Source organism: Apium graveolens, chromosome 4 (assembly GCF_009905375.1).
Source record: "Apium graveolens cultivar Ventura chromosome 4, ASM990537v1, whole genome shotgun sequence".
In the NCBI taxonomy this organism is placed as follows: domain Eukaryota; kingdom Viridiplantae; phylum Streptophyta; class Magnoliopsida; order Apiales; family Apiaceae; genus Apium; species Apium graveolens.
The window spans coordinates 85,714,752-85,729,287 of NC_133650.1; the positions used below are offsets into that span (position 1 = coordinate 85,714,752).

General features: G+C 36.6%; 1 protein-coding gene across 1 annotated transcript; it reads right to left on the reverse strand.

Annotated features, from left to right (window-relative positions):
* Positions 1–1,075: 1,075 nt before the first annotated feature.
* Positions 1,076–6,980, reverse strand: LOC141718143 (protease Do-like 8, chloroplastic). Its single transcript, XM_074520521.1, has 13 exons — positions 6,815–6,980; positions 6,326–6,423; positions 6,150–6,232; positions 5,958–6,056; positions 5,697–5,763; positions 5,156–5,231; positions 4,993–5,059; positions 3,951–4,168; positions 3,760–3,827; positions 2,443–2,522; positions 2,144–2,230; positions 1,930–2,037; positions 1,076–1,631 (listed from the first exon to the last, which is right to left on the reverse strand). The coding sequence occupies exons 1-13, from the start codon at positions 6,952–6,954 to the stop codon at positions 1,503–1,505; spliced, it is 1,320 nt and encodes a 439-aa protein (XP_074376622.1). The 5' UTR covers positions 6,955–6,980; the 3' UTR covers positions 1,076–1,502.
* Positions 6,981–14,536: the final 7,556 nt, after the last annotated feature.

Genomic DNA, 14,536 nt, shown 5'->3' on the forward strand with positions numbered 1-14,536 from the left:
GATAAACAGGTGTTACCCCCCAGTTATGTTCAATAAAATTGTTCGAAACAGAAGAATCTCTATAATTTAAAATAGAAAGATTCCTAGGAATGAAGGTATTTATCAATCTAATTGATAAACATTCATCAAAGCAGTCATAGTCATGAACACATTCGTTGGAATCTTGGAGACAAATTATGTCAACATCATGTGATGCTTAACAAAAAAAATAATCCCATGAATTAAAAAGAGTATCAGGGGATCTAGTTCACATTTCCTAGAAATGCAATAACTTTTAACCAGACTTGTGTGTGATTCATATACGGTTCCATTACTATAAAACCTGTCCCAGTTGATTCATATACGGTTCCATTACTATAAAACCTGTCCCAGTTGAAGTAAAAACCACAGGTCGACGCTAATGTGAACAACAAATTCCTAAACCCTTCCAAAGAAACATTCAAATTATTATTTATCAATACATGAGGGAATAAGATATATTTATACTATCATTTTGTGAGTGCTTAAGAATGGCTAGAATAGTGTCCTCATTTTGTTTTGTTAGGCTCGTCCAAGAGGACTGCTGGTTCTGGGAACTCCTTTTTTGCTAAGTGACTGCTGGGAACTTCACATGATCCTTAATTTTAAGGCCCATTTTCATGTGAACCCACTACAGGGTCAACAAGTTTTAATTCCTTGTTTCATGAGGGAGAAAAAGGGCAATACCACTTGGTACAAGGCTAAATATAAATTAATTATCAGTTAATTACTTAATTCCCTGTTATTTTTCAAAGAACTAATTCTCTGTCAGCCCATATCAATATCTAAAATTATAAATTGCATAACCTTATGTTTTCATAAGCATCCTATATATGAATAGAAGACAAGATAACCAAATGGTTAAAAGTAGTTACACATTTTGTAAAATTATAACTTGCACAACCCTATATTTTTGAATTATAACATCTTATATTGGAATAGGAATTGAAGAAAAGACAGCCCAATGTTTAAAAGCAATTTTTAAAGATTATCACATGCATTGGAAACACTGTTTGTGGTTGAAACTTTTTTATTTCTTCTAGATTAGGTCTTCATCTGCATAATTTCAAAAAGAAAAGGTCTTCGTTTGCATAGGAAGGTATCAGAATATTTACAATCAAGTATCTGGTTTTAACCTTGGAAGAAGCAAAGTTATACAATTGCAAACCACTAGGTTAGGTTCCTCTACGACTGGAGGTTGCTCTAAGGCTGAAATATTTTTACAAAGGAAGGCTCTCTTCTCATGCCCTTCTAGTCTTCGACTACATAGGGGAGCATCTTTCTATTTTTCTCGCTGAAGCTGGGATGTCATACAAGCCACTGGTTTCATACATTTTTTAAGATAGCAATAGTAATCATGAGGGGGTTACTATGCTAATGTTTCCTATTCGTTTGTGCACTTACAATTAATATGAGATATGACCAATACTTTAAGAAAATATGATCTGATAAATAAATATATAAGAATGAAAATAACATATTTTTCAAGAACTCTTTTCCTCTAGAACTATGGGTACCTCCAAGTTTTCACTGCCTCTTTGGATCTTTAAAGTGATTCTATTCCCCACGCTATACTCATCCAGCACTTTGTACAATTCTGCCTTACTTCTGATCTGTCATAAACAATAAAATGAAAGCATTAGTGAAATGTACAGAAATTTTGTGTTGTCCTTTCTCTGAGGCTAAAGAGTAAAAAGCACTTAAAATTCATATTTAAAAATCATAAGCTCCCCCGGGTTGAGAAAAATCTATAATTGAAAAAATTTGGGGTTAAAAATTATTTAAAAGGCATCGGAGCAATTAATTTGAGTGGTGTTTCCTAAATCCACTTGGTCATTGACACTGGAGTAAGTTTTGGGAATACTGATGTGCTAAACTATACAAGCTATAGGAGAAGAATAAGCAGCTTACAGGTTTATTGTCAACTGCTGTAACAATATCTCCAAGTACAATATTACCAGCAAAACCCCTCGTAGTTGCAAGAAGCCCAGCCTTGGCTGCGATACTATTTTCGGGAACCTGAATAACCAAGATGAATATGTGATAAAGGTTGCCTTCAAAATCTAAATACAGTACTTCAATTTCATCTATAATGACAATAGCAATTTATTTAGCAATGTGGAACCTGTAGAACTAAAGCTCCATTTCGAACATTCAATTGATTTGCAACTAAATCTGGAGCAAAATCCACATCTAAACCAGCTCGAACAGCCTAACACAGAGATAAATCAGAATTAAAGATAATGATAGACATTTACTACTTTCCCGAGCAACATGTAGATTTTTTGAAAATCTGTGGAGACAGTTTTAAACCTAGATGACAAAACTACCGAAAATCTAAAGAGAAAAGTATGAAATACTGAAGAATCCAACAGAAAGGGATGAGAAATGAAGACTGCATGAATACATTGCCACAGAACTTACTTTTCCATACTGTATCAACTGAGGCACAATCCTTGTGACGGTGGAGGATGGGATGGCAAAACCTACACCTGCTGATGTCCCTGTCACACCAAAAACTATATTTTGATTTTTGAAAATAGGTACAAAGGTACGGACTGAGATGGAACATTATTGTTAAATTTTGTAGGCGTGTGTGTACATTTAGGGTTATAGGTGTAGGTGTCTACATTGTGAACAAGCAGGTGTAAAACAAAAATAAAACGTGAAGGCATTATATTTATTATAATCATTTGTGGCCTTTTATAGGCAAATATATAACAACCTATCTTATCTGCTAAAAATAATACAAGCCTAATTCAGAAACATTCAAATCTAAATCATAACTAATCCTAAAATATTATCCTAAAGATTTGGTCAACATAACCAATTATTAAAATATATTTATATTTAAATATCAAAGCATAAAATTCTAACACTCCTCCTTGCTTTGATATTTAATTTTCATCAAAACAAATTATAATCTTCATGCTCCTCCCGCGTTGTAGCCTACATTTCTTGGACATCTTTATCATCTTTTATATATTGCAAAACACGTTGTTCTCGTGCTCCTCTCGTGCTCCTCCTGGAATAGAGTTGTGCTCCTCCTGATTATAGTTGTCTCCATTCATTTTCATGATTGTGATTTTAGGTTATATTTTTGTATGCGATGATATATTATGATTTTAGACTTCTCAGTCATGTGAGTTATGATTTTAGACTTCTCAGTCATGTGTTATAGTTGTGGGTTATGGTTATAGATCATGACATGGGTTATGGGTTGTGATTTTAGACTTCTCGGTCATGAAAAATGTGTTATGGTTGTGAGTTGTGTTATGGTGTGTGTATGAGTTATGGAAATGTTTTATGGTGAAGGTATGAGGCATGGTGCTTCACAGGTCCCTTAAGAAGAGCCTTAAGAAGAAAGCTCTGATATACCGTAAGAAGAAAGCTCTGATACCATGTTAATTTTTGTAGGTGTAAAACAAAAATATAACATCAAGACATTATATTTATTATAATCATTTGTGGCAAAGGCAAATACATAACAACCTATCTTATCTCCTAAAAATAATACAATCATAATTCAAAAAAATTAAAATCTAAATCATAACTAATCATAAAATATTATCCTAAAGATTTGGTCAACATAACCAATTATTAAAATATATTTATATTTAAATATCAAAGCATAAAATTCTAACAATTATGAAGTGACAAACACTAAATCACAAAGTACTATTATTAATCCAACCCTTTTAGAACTAACAACACACAAATAAACACATATGCAAATTTTACCTGTCTGTGTAAATATTGCGGTGTTTATACCAATCAAATTCCCTTTAGAATCAAGTAGAGGGCCTCCACTGCCACATTAAAAGAAACAAATCACAAGTGGTTACATTGTTTAAGTGAGATCCAGAACCTGATACTATAAATGATTTAGCAGACAACAATTTATTTATGATGAAATAACACATTCAGGGCACCTGTTTCCTGGATTGATAGCTGCATCTGTTTGAATCCCCCCACCAATAGTCACTCCAGTTTGGCTGAATATATCCCGGTTGAGTCCACTTATCACGCCGACTGTGAGTGTGTGATCAAAACCAAATGGGTTACCAATGGCTAAACACTGCTGGCCAACTTTTAAAGAAGATGAACCCCCCACCTTGATCGGCCTTAACAAATCTTCGGAGGCGTCTACCTATCTTAGTGAAAGACATTATATCAAGAACTTGATAGTTCGTTCAATAAATTGGCAGTTAGACATTTAGATCGTCATTGAGAACATAAGAAGATCAATAATGACCCAATTATAAGTTATAAGGGCTAAATAGTAAAGATGTAAATAAAACTTAATTTGGAAGTTACAGATGCAATGATACCAGCTGGATTCACAGATAATGTATCTAATAAGATCTCACAAGGTTAAGAATATCCATTGTGGTAAGGATAGAGATGTATATAAAGAGCACAATCAACTGAAATTTCCCAAACTTCAGCTACTCATCAGAATTATAACTCAATCTACAACTTAATATAGAAGTTACAGATGCAATGATAGCAGCTAGATTCACAAATAATTTATATAATGAGATTTCACAAGGTTAAGTATATCCATATTGATATGGATAGAGCTATATATTAAAAGCAAAATCAGCTCAAATTTCCCCAAACTTCAGCTACCCATCAGAACTATAACTCAATCTACAACTTAGGCCTCTAGAGATGTTGAAATGATAATTTCTTGCTGTTTATGTCATGGCCAACATATTTTCCACTGCAAACTAAGGACATACTACTTCTTAACTGTAAATTTACAGAATTTGATTGAGCAAGAGATATCGTTGTAACCTGTGTTGCTTGCTAATATTGAGATATCTGTTCAACTACAAAGTGATGCAATTCAATATCCTTCTCTATAGCATGACGACAGTGGGTGCAATGCAAAGAGCTAGTTCGTCTGCTCACTATTTTGGGTTTACGTGACGCTGACGCCTATATTTCAAGGTTCAAGTAATAATTTACCTTCAGGACAGCAAGATCCTTGGTTCTGTCTGCACCAATTAGTTTCCCCTCAAAGTTCTTTAGTACCCTTCCAAGAAAAGATACAATACCATATATATTCAATGGAGTGATTTCGAGCTCAATTCTGATATCAAGAATGAAGTCCTTGTGAGTGGTGTCTTACCCGTCTGCAGCGAGAATATTCACCCGAGCAACAACTTGCCCAGAAGTTGGATTTCTTGATAGAGAATTAGCAATTACTAGTCACCACACCGTGAAAGTAGATTAGTTCAGCATATCAGAGTATTGTAATCAGAAAATTAAGCACAAATCATATACAATAATTCTAGTTATATATATTGCTTAGGGGCACCTATATTCCAACCAATTGACACAATCAAACAATTGACAATATAACCCCCAAAATGAAAAGGCAAGGAAACATCCTGAAACTGTACAAGTGGCCATGAAGAGCTTGTGGTGCATCTATACATGTTGACATTGGAAACATCTAGGTGGAAATCAGACATATACATACATAAAAATCCTTTTATAAAATAAATTTTGTGAAGGATTAATAAGTCTCCAGTTACAAGCATATTGAAACATTATTGCCTACGTTGGTTCGGTGTAACATTACAGAAAAGCTCATTAATCTACTGGACCAGTAAAAACATCTAGTCCAATTGCAAATTATATCTAATTATAAACATGCAAGCTCTTACCATGATAATTCGTCACGATGTGCCCTTGCTCATCCCACACAACTCCAGAGCCATTTCCCTCAGGAATCTGTCACTCATTAACATTATTAAAAAAATCAAAACATCCGCCATTATTACAAACATATTTATAAATAATAAACTTACGAAATCTAAAAAGTATATGTATAGCAGACAATGCTTTATATAAAGTGTAGCTTATGAGCAATAGAGCCAAAGTACAGACTGAAATCATATCATTGATGGAAATTATGAATAATTTACCTCCACCACACCTGTAACATTAAGTTGAGGCCGTAAAGTAACATCAAATATGTTGACAACGGAGTAAGTGTTCTTCTCAAAGAGTTGTACAATCCTTTGCTACCAAGTATACAGATAGAAAACAAGAGAGCATAAACTTGTGGTGATGACCGTAAAATCAGATATTGGAAACTAAACAATCTAGTAACTCACCTCGGGAGGAAAAAGTGTGCCAGAAGGAAAGACAGGAGGTGTCACTTGTTCAATTGTAACAGATGGATCTCCTAAGGCATGTGCTACATTTAAAATTTCATCATGTTAGTAGATTGAAAATGCAGCAGCATATACAAAACTGGAATTGTTAAAAATAACCGAAAGAGCTCCCAAACCTGATGAATAACTTGAAGTGTGAAGATAAGACGAGTATACAAATAAACTAGTCAACAATGTTCGCCTTGGAATACTATGCATCAAAATTTCACCACCACTGCATTCATCAATTACATTGATTAATACATTAAGAAAACGTATCTCGAATCTAAAATTTACAATCCATTCGCTCCGGATAATAACAAAATCGGAGAGGAACATACTATCTTCTTAATAATTATTATTAATTTCCCCTTCATTTCTGATTAAATTACAGAGTGGATTTTCAAAATAGTAGTTATTTTCTTCACAAACCTCTAAAATTCGTACTCATTTTCTTCCGCGTTTCGTTTATTCGCAATTTTCGATACATTGCTACCTCATTTTGCTCATTCCAACTAAATATATACCATAAATATAAATATAATGATTTAACACTAAACAGAAAAGTAAATAGTAGTAATGTGTTGAATAGGCACAGCTGAAGCAGTGGGATAGACAAATTATACCTCTGTGTATCGTGATTGGAGGAGCAGACAGAGAGGAAGCAGAGCTGGCGAGGAGCTATAAAACGGCGTCGTTGTGGAAACACACAGTGAAGATGATGAGTGTGAGCGAACGAAGAAACGGTAGCCATGACTACCTGCATAATTTTATGGACCAAAATGAGGTTGTGCTTTTTAACTAACTATGCTAGTAGTATTATTTTATTCACTTTTATTCATATTCTTACAATTAAAGTTTAATTAAAGTTTTGAATAAACTAATTAAAAAAAAACTAATTGTCAGGATGCATGCAAGAAGAATTATAATCAAAACCTTTTAAATAAATTTGTATTCTGATTATGACATTAATGCAGATATTCAACACTACTGAAAAATAAATATAAATAATTCGAATACGTGTATCAATGAATGCAAGTCAGTTATTTTCTTTTTTACGGAAACAAAAGATGTAATTTCATTAAATTGATAAAGAGTCCTACACGAGGGTATTCAACAAAGTAAGAGGAGGATTAAAAGAAATGTGATAACATTTAACCAACAATAAAAATAAACGTTGCAATAATTTAACGAACAAGGAAAATGAGTCGATTAATGTACTGTTTTGTTCACTTGCTTTTTAAATAAATCTGACTGACACATCTTCACGAAATTTAAGAAGGTTTGACACCCTTGAAGAATGTTTTCTACCTAGAAGAAGTTATACGCCTGTAACATATAATTGATTTCTCTTGATACTAACAATATATATAAGTATAACTGTGTAAACAAGTAATGTATTTGCTGAAGGAATGTTTCGACTTATTTATTTCCCAGAGAGTTACAGCAATATATAGAAAGTGCAGAAAAACTAACATGCTAAAAATTAGCCCACGTACAAAGTGGTTTCCTAAACAAACTCTAACATCTCATGACTTATTCTTTCTCCTAAAAACATGCCATTAACAAAATACTAATTCAAATAACTAAATAGAACAATGCAATAATAAATACTTTGAGATTAATTTCAACAATCTCCCCCTTAATCTCAAAGTCCTCCGTTCAGATCCTTGACTCCCAATAGCTTCCTCATGTTCTCAAACTTGACAGTGGCCAACCCCTTTGTTAGAATGTCTGCTCTCTGACTGTTGCTGCAAACATGCCTCAAGACGACTTCTCCTCTTTCAACGCACTCTCTAATAAAGTGAAACCGTATATCAATGTGTTTACTCCTACCGTGGAATATTGGGTTCTTCGCCAAGTCGATTGCAGACCGGTTGTCTATACACAGCACCACTGGTCCAATAGTCTTCGAGGTGATTTGCACCAGGATGTTTCGAAGCCAAATTCCCTGACAGGCTGCGGCAGTGGCCGCCATGAATTCAGCTTCACAGCTTGAGAGAGCAACGCATTTCTGTTTTTGAGAGACCCAGGTTATGATACTTTCGTTTAGGTAAAACACCATTCCTCCAGTGCTCTTCCGGTCATCCAGTTGTCCACCCAAATCGCTGTCGCTGTATCCTGTCAACACATGATTTCCACTGTCCTTCGAGTATACTAAGCCATGATGAATCGTTCCTTTGATGTACCTTAGGATACGTTTTACAGCATCCATGTGTTTCTTGGGTGGTTTCTCCATATATCTACTTACCACACCTACAGAGTATGCAATATCCGGCCGTGTGTGAACTAGATATCTAAGCCCACCCACCACACTTTTATATTCTGTAGCATCGACCAATTTTCCCATTTCGTCACGGCTGAGCTGTTCCTTTGGGTCCATTGGATACTTGGTTGGGTTGCAGTTTGCCATGCCAGCTTTGTCCAGAATTTTCCGAGCATATCCTGCCTGTTTGAGCTCGATGCATCCTTCTCCTTGAGCGACTTCGAGTCCTAAGTAGTAACTTAGTTTGCCCATGTCACTCATTTCAAACTGCAGCTGCATTTGTTTCTTGAATGCTTCAATGGCTGTGACACTTGTTCCGGTTACCAATAGATCATCCACGTAAACTGCTATAACTAGGCTTTCATCTCCCTTTCTCCTTGTATAAACTGCATGCTCGTAGGGACAACGGGTAAATCCAAGACTTAAAAGACAAGAGTTTAGCTTAGCATACCATGCACGAGGTGCTTGACGGAGGCCATATAGTGCTTTCATTAACTTGTACACCAACTTTTCTTGCCCCTTCTTCTCAAAACCTTGAGGCTGGGCCACATATACGTCTTCCTTGATGTCCCCATTTAAAAAGGCTGTCTTTACGTCGAGGTGATGAACCTCCCACTTCTCTTTGGCTGCCAGAGCTAGTAATAATCTCACCGTTTCCAGTCGAGTGACAGGTGCATAAACTTCATTGAAATCAATGCCGTGCTCTTGTACATATCCTTTGGCCACGAGGCGTGCTTTGTGCTTCACTATTCTTCCGTTTGCATCCCTTTTGAGTTTGTAGATCCACTTTAGGCCTATCACTTTTTCTCCAGGTGGCAAACTCGTCAATCTCCACGTTTTATTCGCCTCGATTGAGTCCATCTCTAGCTTCATGGCCCTCTGCCAGTTCACATCTTTTACTGCTTGTGCATAGTTGGCTGGTTCGTCCACACCCATGAGGAGGAGTTCTTCATCATCTTCCATATTTTCAGTAGCAGCATAGACCTCACTAACTAGCTTAAATCTTTTGGGTGTCGTACTGTCATCATAATTATCAGAATTAATTCTTGATACAGAGCTCTGACAGCTTGGAGTTCTTACCTGAGATCCGTCGCTGTCAGTATCATAGTTGTTCCCAGATTCTTGCGACCTTGGTGTGGTCTCCTGTGAGTTATCTCCGTTATCTGAATTTGCATCATCAGTTCTGTCCTCTTCTTCGATGTTCTCCATGTCTGGTACTGTGAAATATTCTGGTGTATTCTCGTCTCCATTTTCCTCGTTCCACGGCCATTGCTTTGCTTCTTCAAACACTACATCCCGGCTTATATGTACTCGATTTTCGTTGGGATCGTACAACCTGTATCCTTTTGTGCCAGGCTCTCTACCCAGATTTACTACCCTTTTGCTACGATCATCGAGCTTTGTGTTGTGAATGCTTGGAGTTTTCATATGGGCCATACACCCAAAGACACGAACATGACTGATGTCTGGCTTTTTGTTTGACCAGGCTTCATATGGTGTTTGTTGTGTCAACGCCCTTGTGGGTAATCTGTTTAGTAGATAGACCGCATTTCGAACAGCTTCAGCCCACAACTTTGCTGGCAACTGCATCTCTTTCAAGCTGGTCCTCGTCATTTCCACTACAGTCCTGTTGCGACGCTCTACTACCCCATTTTGTTGAGGGGTGTAAGGCGTCGTGAAGTTTCTTTTAATTTTGGCTCCTTCACAGTACTCCCTGAATTCATTAGAGTTGAATTCGCCACCTCTGTCCGTTCTGAGCACTTTGATCCTTCTCTCAGGTCCATCTTCAACCAACGCTCGAAAATTTTTGAATGTTTGTAGAGCTTCACTCTTGGTTTTAAGAAAATATATCCACATGTACCTGCTATAGTCATCGACCAAGAGAAAGAAATACCTGTATCCTGAGGTTGTGGTTGGTTGAATTGGTCCGCATAAATCACCGTGAATTAATTCAAGCACCTTCTTTGCACTGTATTTGGCTTTACCAGGAAAAGGTCTCCTGATTTGCTTTCCCATCAGGCAACCATCACAAACTGCACGTTGCTGGGTTATCCTGGGCATTCCTTCCACCATTTGTTATTTTGACATGAGAGCCATGGCTTGATAATTAACGTGGCCAAGTCGGGCGTGCCATAGTTTTGAGAGTTCCTCCGTTTTGCTCATTAAGCATTCCTGTTTGTTAGTTTCTATCAAAATTTTATAAAGACGGTTTGGGGATCGCTTTACCTTCATCAATAGTTGTTCTTGTGCGTCATATACTCTCAAAAAATCCCCTTTTAGTTCCACCTTGTAGCCTTCTTCGGACATCTGCCCCAATGAGATAATATTGTTTCGTAAACTAGGAATGTAGTATACCTCAGAGAACTGTTTTTCTTCTCCGTTTTTGCACATGAATCGAACTGAACCTTTGCCTCGGATCTCGACAGTAGAACCATCACCAAATCGAACTTGTCCAGTAATATTTTCATCCAACTCAGTGAATTTACCTCTGAATCCCGTCATATGATTGCTTGCCCCGTTGTCGAGATACCAAATATTGGACTCGCTTACTTGCTCCCCATCCCTGATCAGTTGTAGTGATGCTGGTTTTTATGCATTTACTAACAGTTGTGGATCAGTTTTGTCATGCTTTGCCAGAAGGAGGGCAGGTTCATCGTCCATTACGGCCATGTTTGCCTCTGCATCGGTCGTTCCTCTGTTTCTCCTGGGTTTCTTACAATCTGAAGCAAAATGACCGTAAATGTTACAATTAAAACACTTAATATTACTCTTGTCAAACCTGCCTCGACCCCTTTGTCTTGGGTTTCTTTCATTAGTCCTTTTCAGCCACTCCTCGCGTGTCAGTAGGAGTTTCTTCTCTTCCCCATCACGTTTTGCCCACTCTTCCTCGGTCAACATTAGCTGGTTCTCCTTAGTTTCTGTCTTACCCTTTACACGTTCTTCGTGTGCTTTGAGAGCTCCCACAGCCTCCTCGACAGACATGTTCTCCAAATCTCCAAACTGTTCAAGTGTGGAGGTTATTTGCAGGAATCTGGTTGGGACGGCACGTAACAACTTCTTTACGACGTAGGACTCGTCCATCGTTTCGCCTAATGCTCGTATATTGGTTACGAGCCCAATCATCCTCATCTGAAAATCCTCAATTTGTTCAGTCTCATTCATATGCAGCATTTCAAACTCTGACTTCAGATTTTGTATCCGTGCCCTTTTTGCTTTGTCTGCACCTTGACATAATACTTTTATCGTGTCCCAAGCATCTTTTGCCGTTTTCTTGCTGGCGATCGTTGGCAACACGTCTTCAGGGAGTCCCTGATATATCATTGCCAACGCTACGTTGTCAGCTTTCTCTTCTACTGCCACCTTGGGATCGATGGGTTCGATAGCGCGCCATACCCCCTGTGCTTGCATCACCACCTTCATTTTAAGGGCCCAAGCCGTATAGTTGTTCCTGGCAAGCGTTGGATAACTCAGACCGTACGAACCTCCTTTCGTTTTGTTCCCCTCCATCGCTGGTGAGATCGTCAGTCAAAGCCTTCTAGCTCTGATACCACTTCTTGATACTAACAATATATATATAAGTATAACTGTGTAAACAAGTAATGTATTTGCTGAAGGAATGCTTCGACTTATTTATTTCCCAGAGAGTTACAGCAATATATAGAAAGTGCAGAAAAACTAACATGCTAAAAATTAGCCCACGTACAAAGTGGTTTCCTAAACAAACTCTAACATCTCATGACTTATTCTTTCTCCTAAAAACATGCCATCAACAAAATACTAATTCAAATAACTAAATAGAACAATGCAATAATAAATACTTTGAGATTAATTTCAACATTTCAATGATGACTTGTTGATGGATCTCGGCTACTGTCCATGACAGAGCCTCGAGCACCACATAAATTTATGCCTCAAACATTGAACCTACACTTTTTTATACAGATCGTACGATTACTAATAAACTTGCATTTGTCATCTCTGGGAATGAGGCCAAGGGAAAAACGAGGGTGATCTATTAAAAATCGATGCATCCACATTCATCTTGCAGGAAAAACTTCCTAATTTTGACTAAATTTAGGTACATTAGTCTCCTGAAATCTGATCCTGTTCTTTTTTTTATACCCTCTCCGATCTCGAATATGTCTCATACTCCATTCCATATCAACCGGTGGGGGTAAGAGATTTAACATCTTATGCTTTCTTATTTTTAGCAAACCAGCCTAAAGCACTCATACAATATTTATGATCATCTAAAATTGTTTAAGTCTTTCTAATAATCATAACGGAACTGATTCTACGTATTTGGTATATCATACTTAAGGCCACAAATATGCCCGCACTAAGAAGCAAATTTGCAACAAAAGAAAATGTGATAAAGATGTTTCATATCCTTGTTGCGTATAGGACAAATAATAGTTATAGCGAATCATTTTTCCCTTAACAAATTTTTCGCATGCATGTTATTTCTACAAAATCTCCGCAGCAGAATTTTAAGCTTACGGGGGTATGCTTATCTCTAAATTGTATCCCAACCTGCAGACCGGGTGATGGATATGTTTTTCCCATGCGGGTTCTGATTTTTCCAACATTTGTACCCTGTTTTAACACTGTATTTGCCACAAGTAGAGTGCACACAGGCTAGTCTATCAATCATTTGAGTTTGAGGATTTTTTGTTGCAAGAATAATTTTGGCATCCCCTTCAATAAACAATGTCATGACTTTCTCATCATCCCAATGTTTAGTACATGGTATAAACAAGTCGCATACCTTTTCAGTCCTAATAGTAATAGTGTGATTTAAATTCACCCTGAAATCAAGTTTTTCCATCGGCAAGAGTCTCTGAAAGCTTAGATTCTCTTCTCATCCCCTACAAACTTTGAAAACCATTCTTTAGTTCCTCCTTCACTTTCCGGATATCGGACCATATGAAACTTGCACCACCTTCCCTCTTTGCTTGATAAAAACTAGTGCTTGGTAAATATCTTGCCTTAAAAAAACTTGAAACTAAAACTTTTTAATTATTTACAAAGTTTCAACAGTGTTTCCCTAGAATGGCCAATTAAAACCATTCAAACTCCTGAAACCCGTTTCTCATTCATTTCTGGAAGTAGTCATATTTTCCCACTAGCAAATTATCCTTTAGGTCTTCCTTTTTGTCTAGTCACATATAACACTAAAATAGATGCCATACTTAACAAAATTTATCGACTAAACTGACTGTTCATCATACACATTCAAAATTTGCTTGACAACCGGTGATTCTTCTCTCGTAGCTCTAAACAAATAAAAAACTGGCATATGCAAAGAGAAGATTAAATACAGATGAAGTAAAAGGGTTTACCTACATGTTAGATATTCAATGCAACACAGATGGGATGGGGTGAATGTATTTCTTGGATTTATAGCCTTTTTAAGATTGTTTGAATTGTTGGTGAACAAAGCAGTTAAGATATTATAGAGATATTGTGTTTACATAATTAATCAACAAGCACAATATTTTCAAAACTCACTTAATTTGTATTAATTAAGTTGATTTTGCTACAAATTCCGTGTTCTTAAGAAAATAAGAACTCAGCTTCTATTGCGAGAGAATACAGGAAAATCTAGATATGTTTCTTACTTGTGAACTAAGGCCCGCGCATGCTTTATGGACTAGTAGCACATGTTTACAAGAATTGCACTAAAATGTACTAAACTACTTTCTAAAGCAACCTTTTTTATTTCCATTTCTAGCTTAGCAAGTCTGTGCAGAATCTTGCATGTATGTGACCACCCTTTGTCCAGTTAATCTTGGCCCTTGATTTTGTATTCTTCCAGCTACTTTGTAGACTTTTCAATCTAGTGAATAGATAGTTTATTGACTGATAATCTTGAATCTTGAAGTTGTCTATATTTTGTATTTGAGAAGTATGTCGAGATCTCCAGTTTGTTCATAGAAAAGTGACATCTCGATAAGTATAATGACTTATCGAGATCTCTGAGTTCTCTATAGTTATACTTGACTTGTCGAGGTCTCTAGATTCTTGCATGTGAAATGACTTGTCGATATGTCTGAGATCTCTACATGTAGAATTGACTTGT

What these genes read in the sequence shown, in the direction of transcription:
- LOC141718143 (XM_074520521.1), bottom strand. Translation starts at nt 6,954, where the DNA reads ATGCAGGTAGTCATGGCTACCGTTTCTTCGTTCGCTCACACTCATCAT. An exon ending in GCTATCAATCCAGGAAACAG is followed by an intron (nt 3,828 to 3,950) that starts GTGCCCTGAATG and finishes TTAATGTGGCAG; the next exon opens with TGGAGGCCCTCTACTTGATT. An exon ending in CGCAATATTTACACAGACAG is followed by an intron (nt 2,523 to 3,759) that starts GTAAAATTTGCA and finishes TTGGTGTGACAG; the next exon opens with GGACATCAGCAGGTGTAGGT.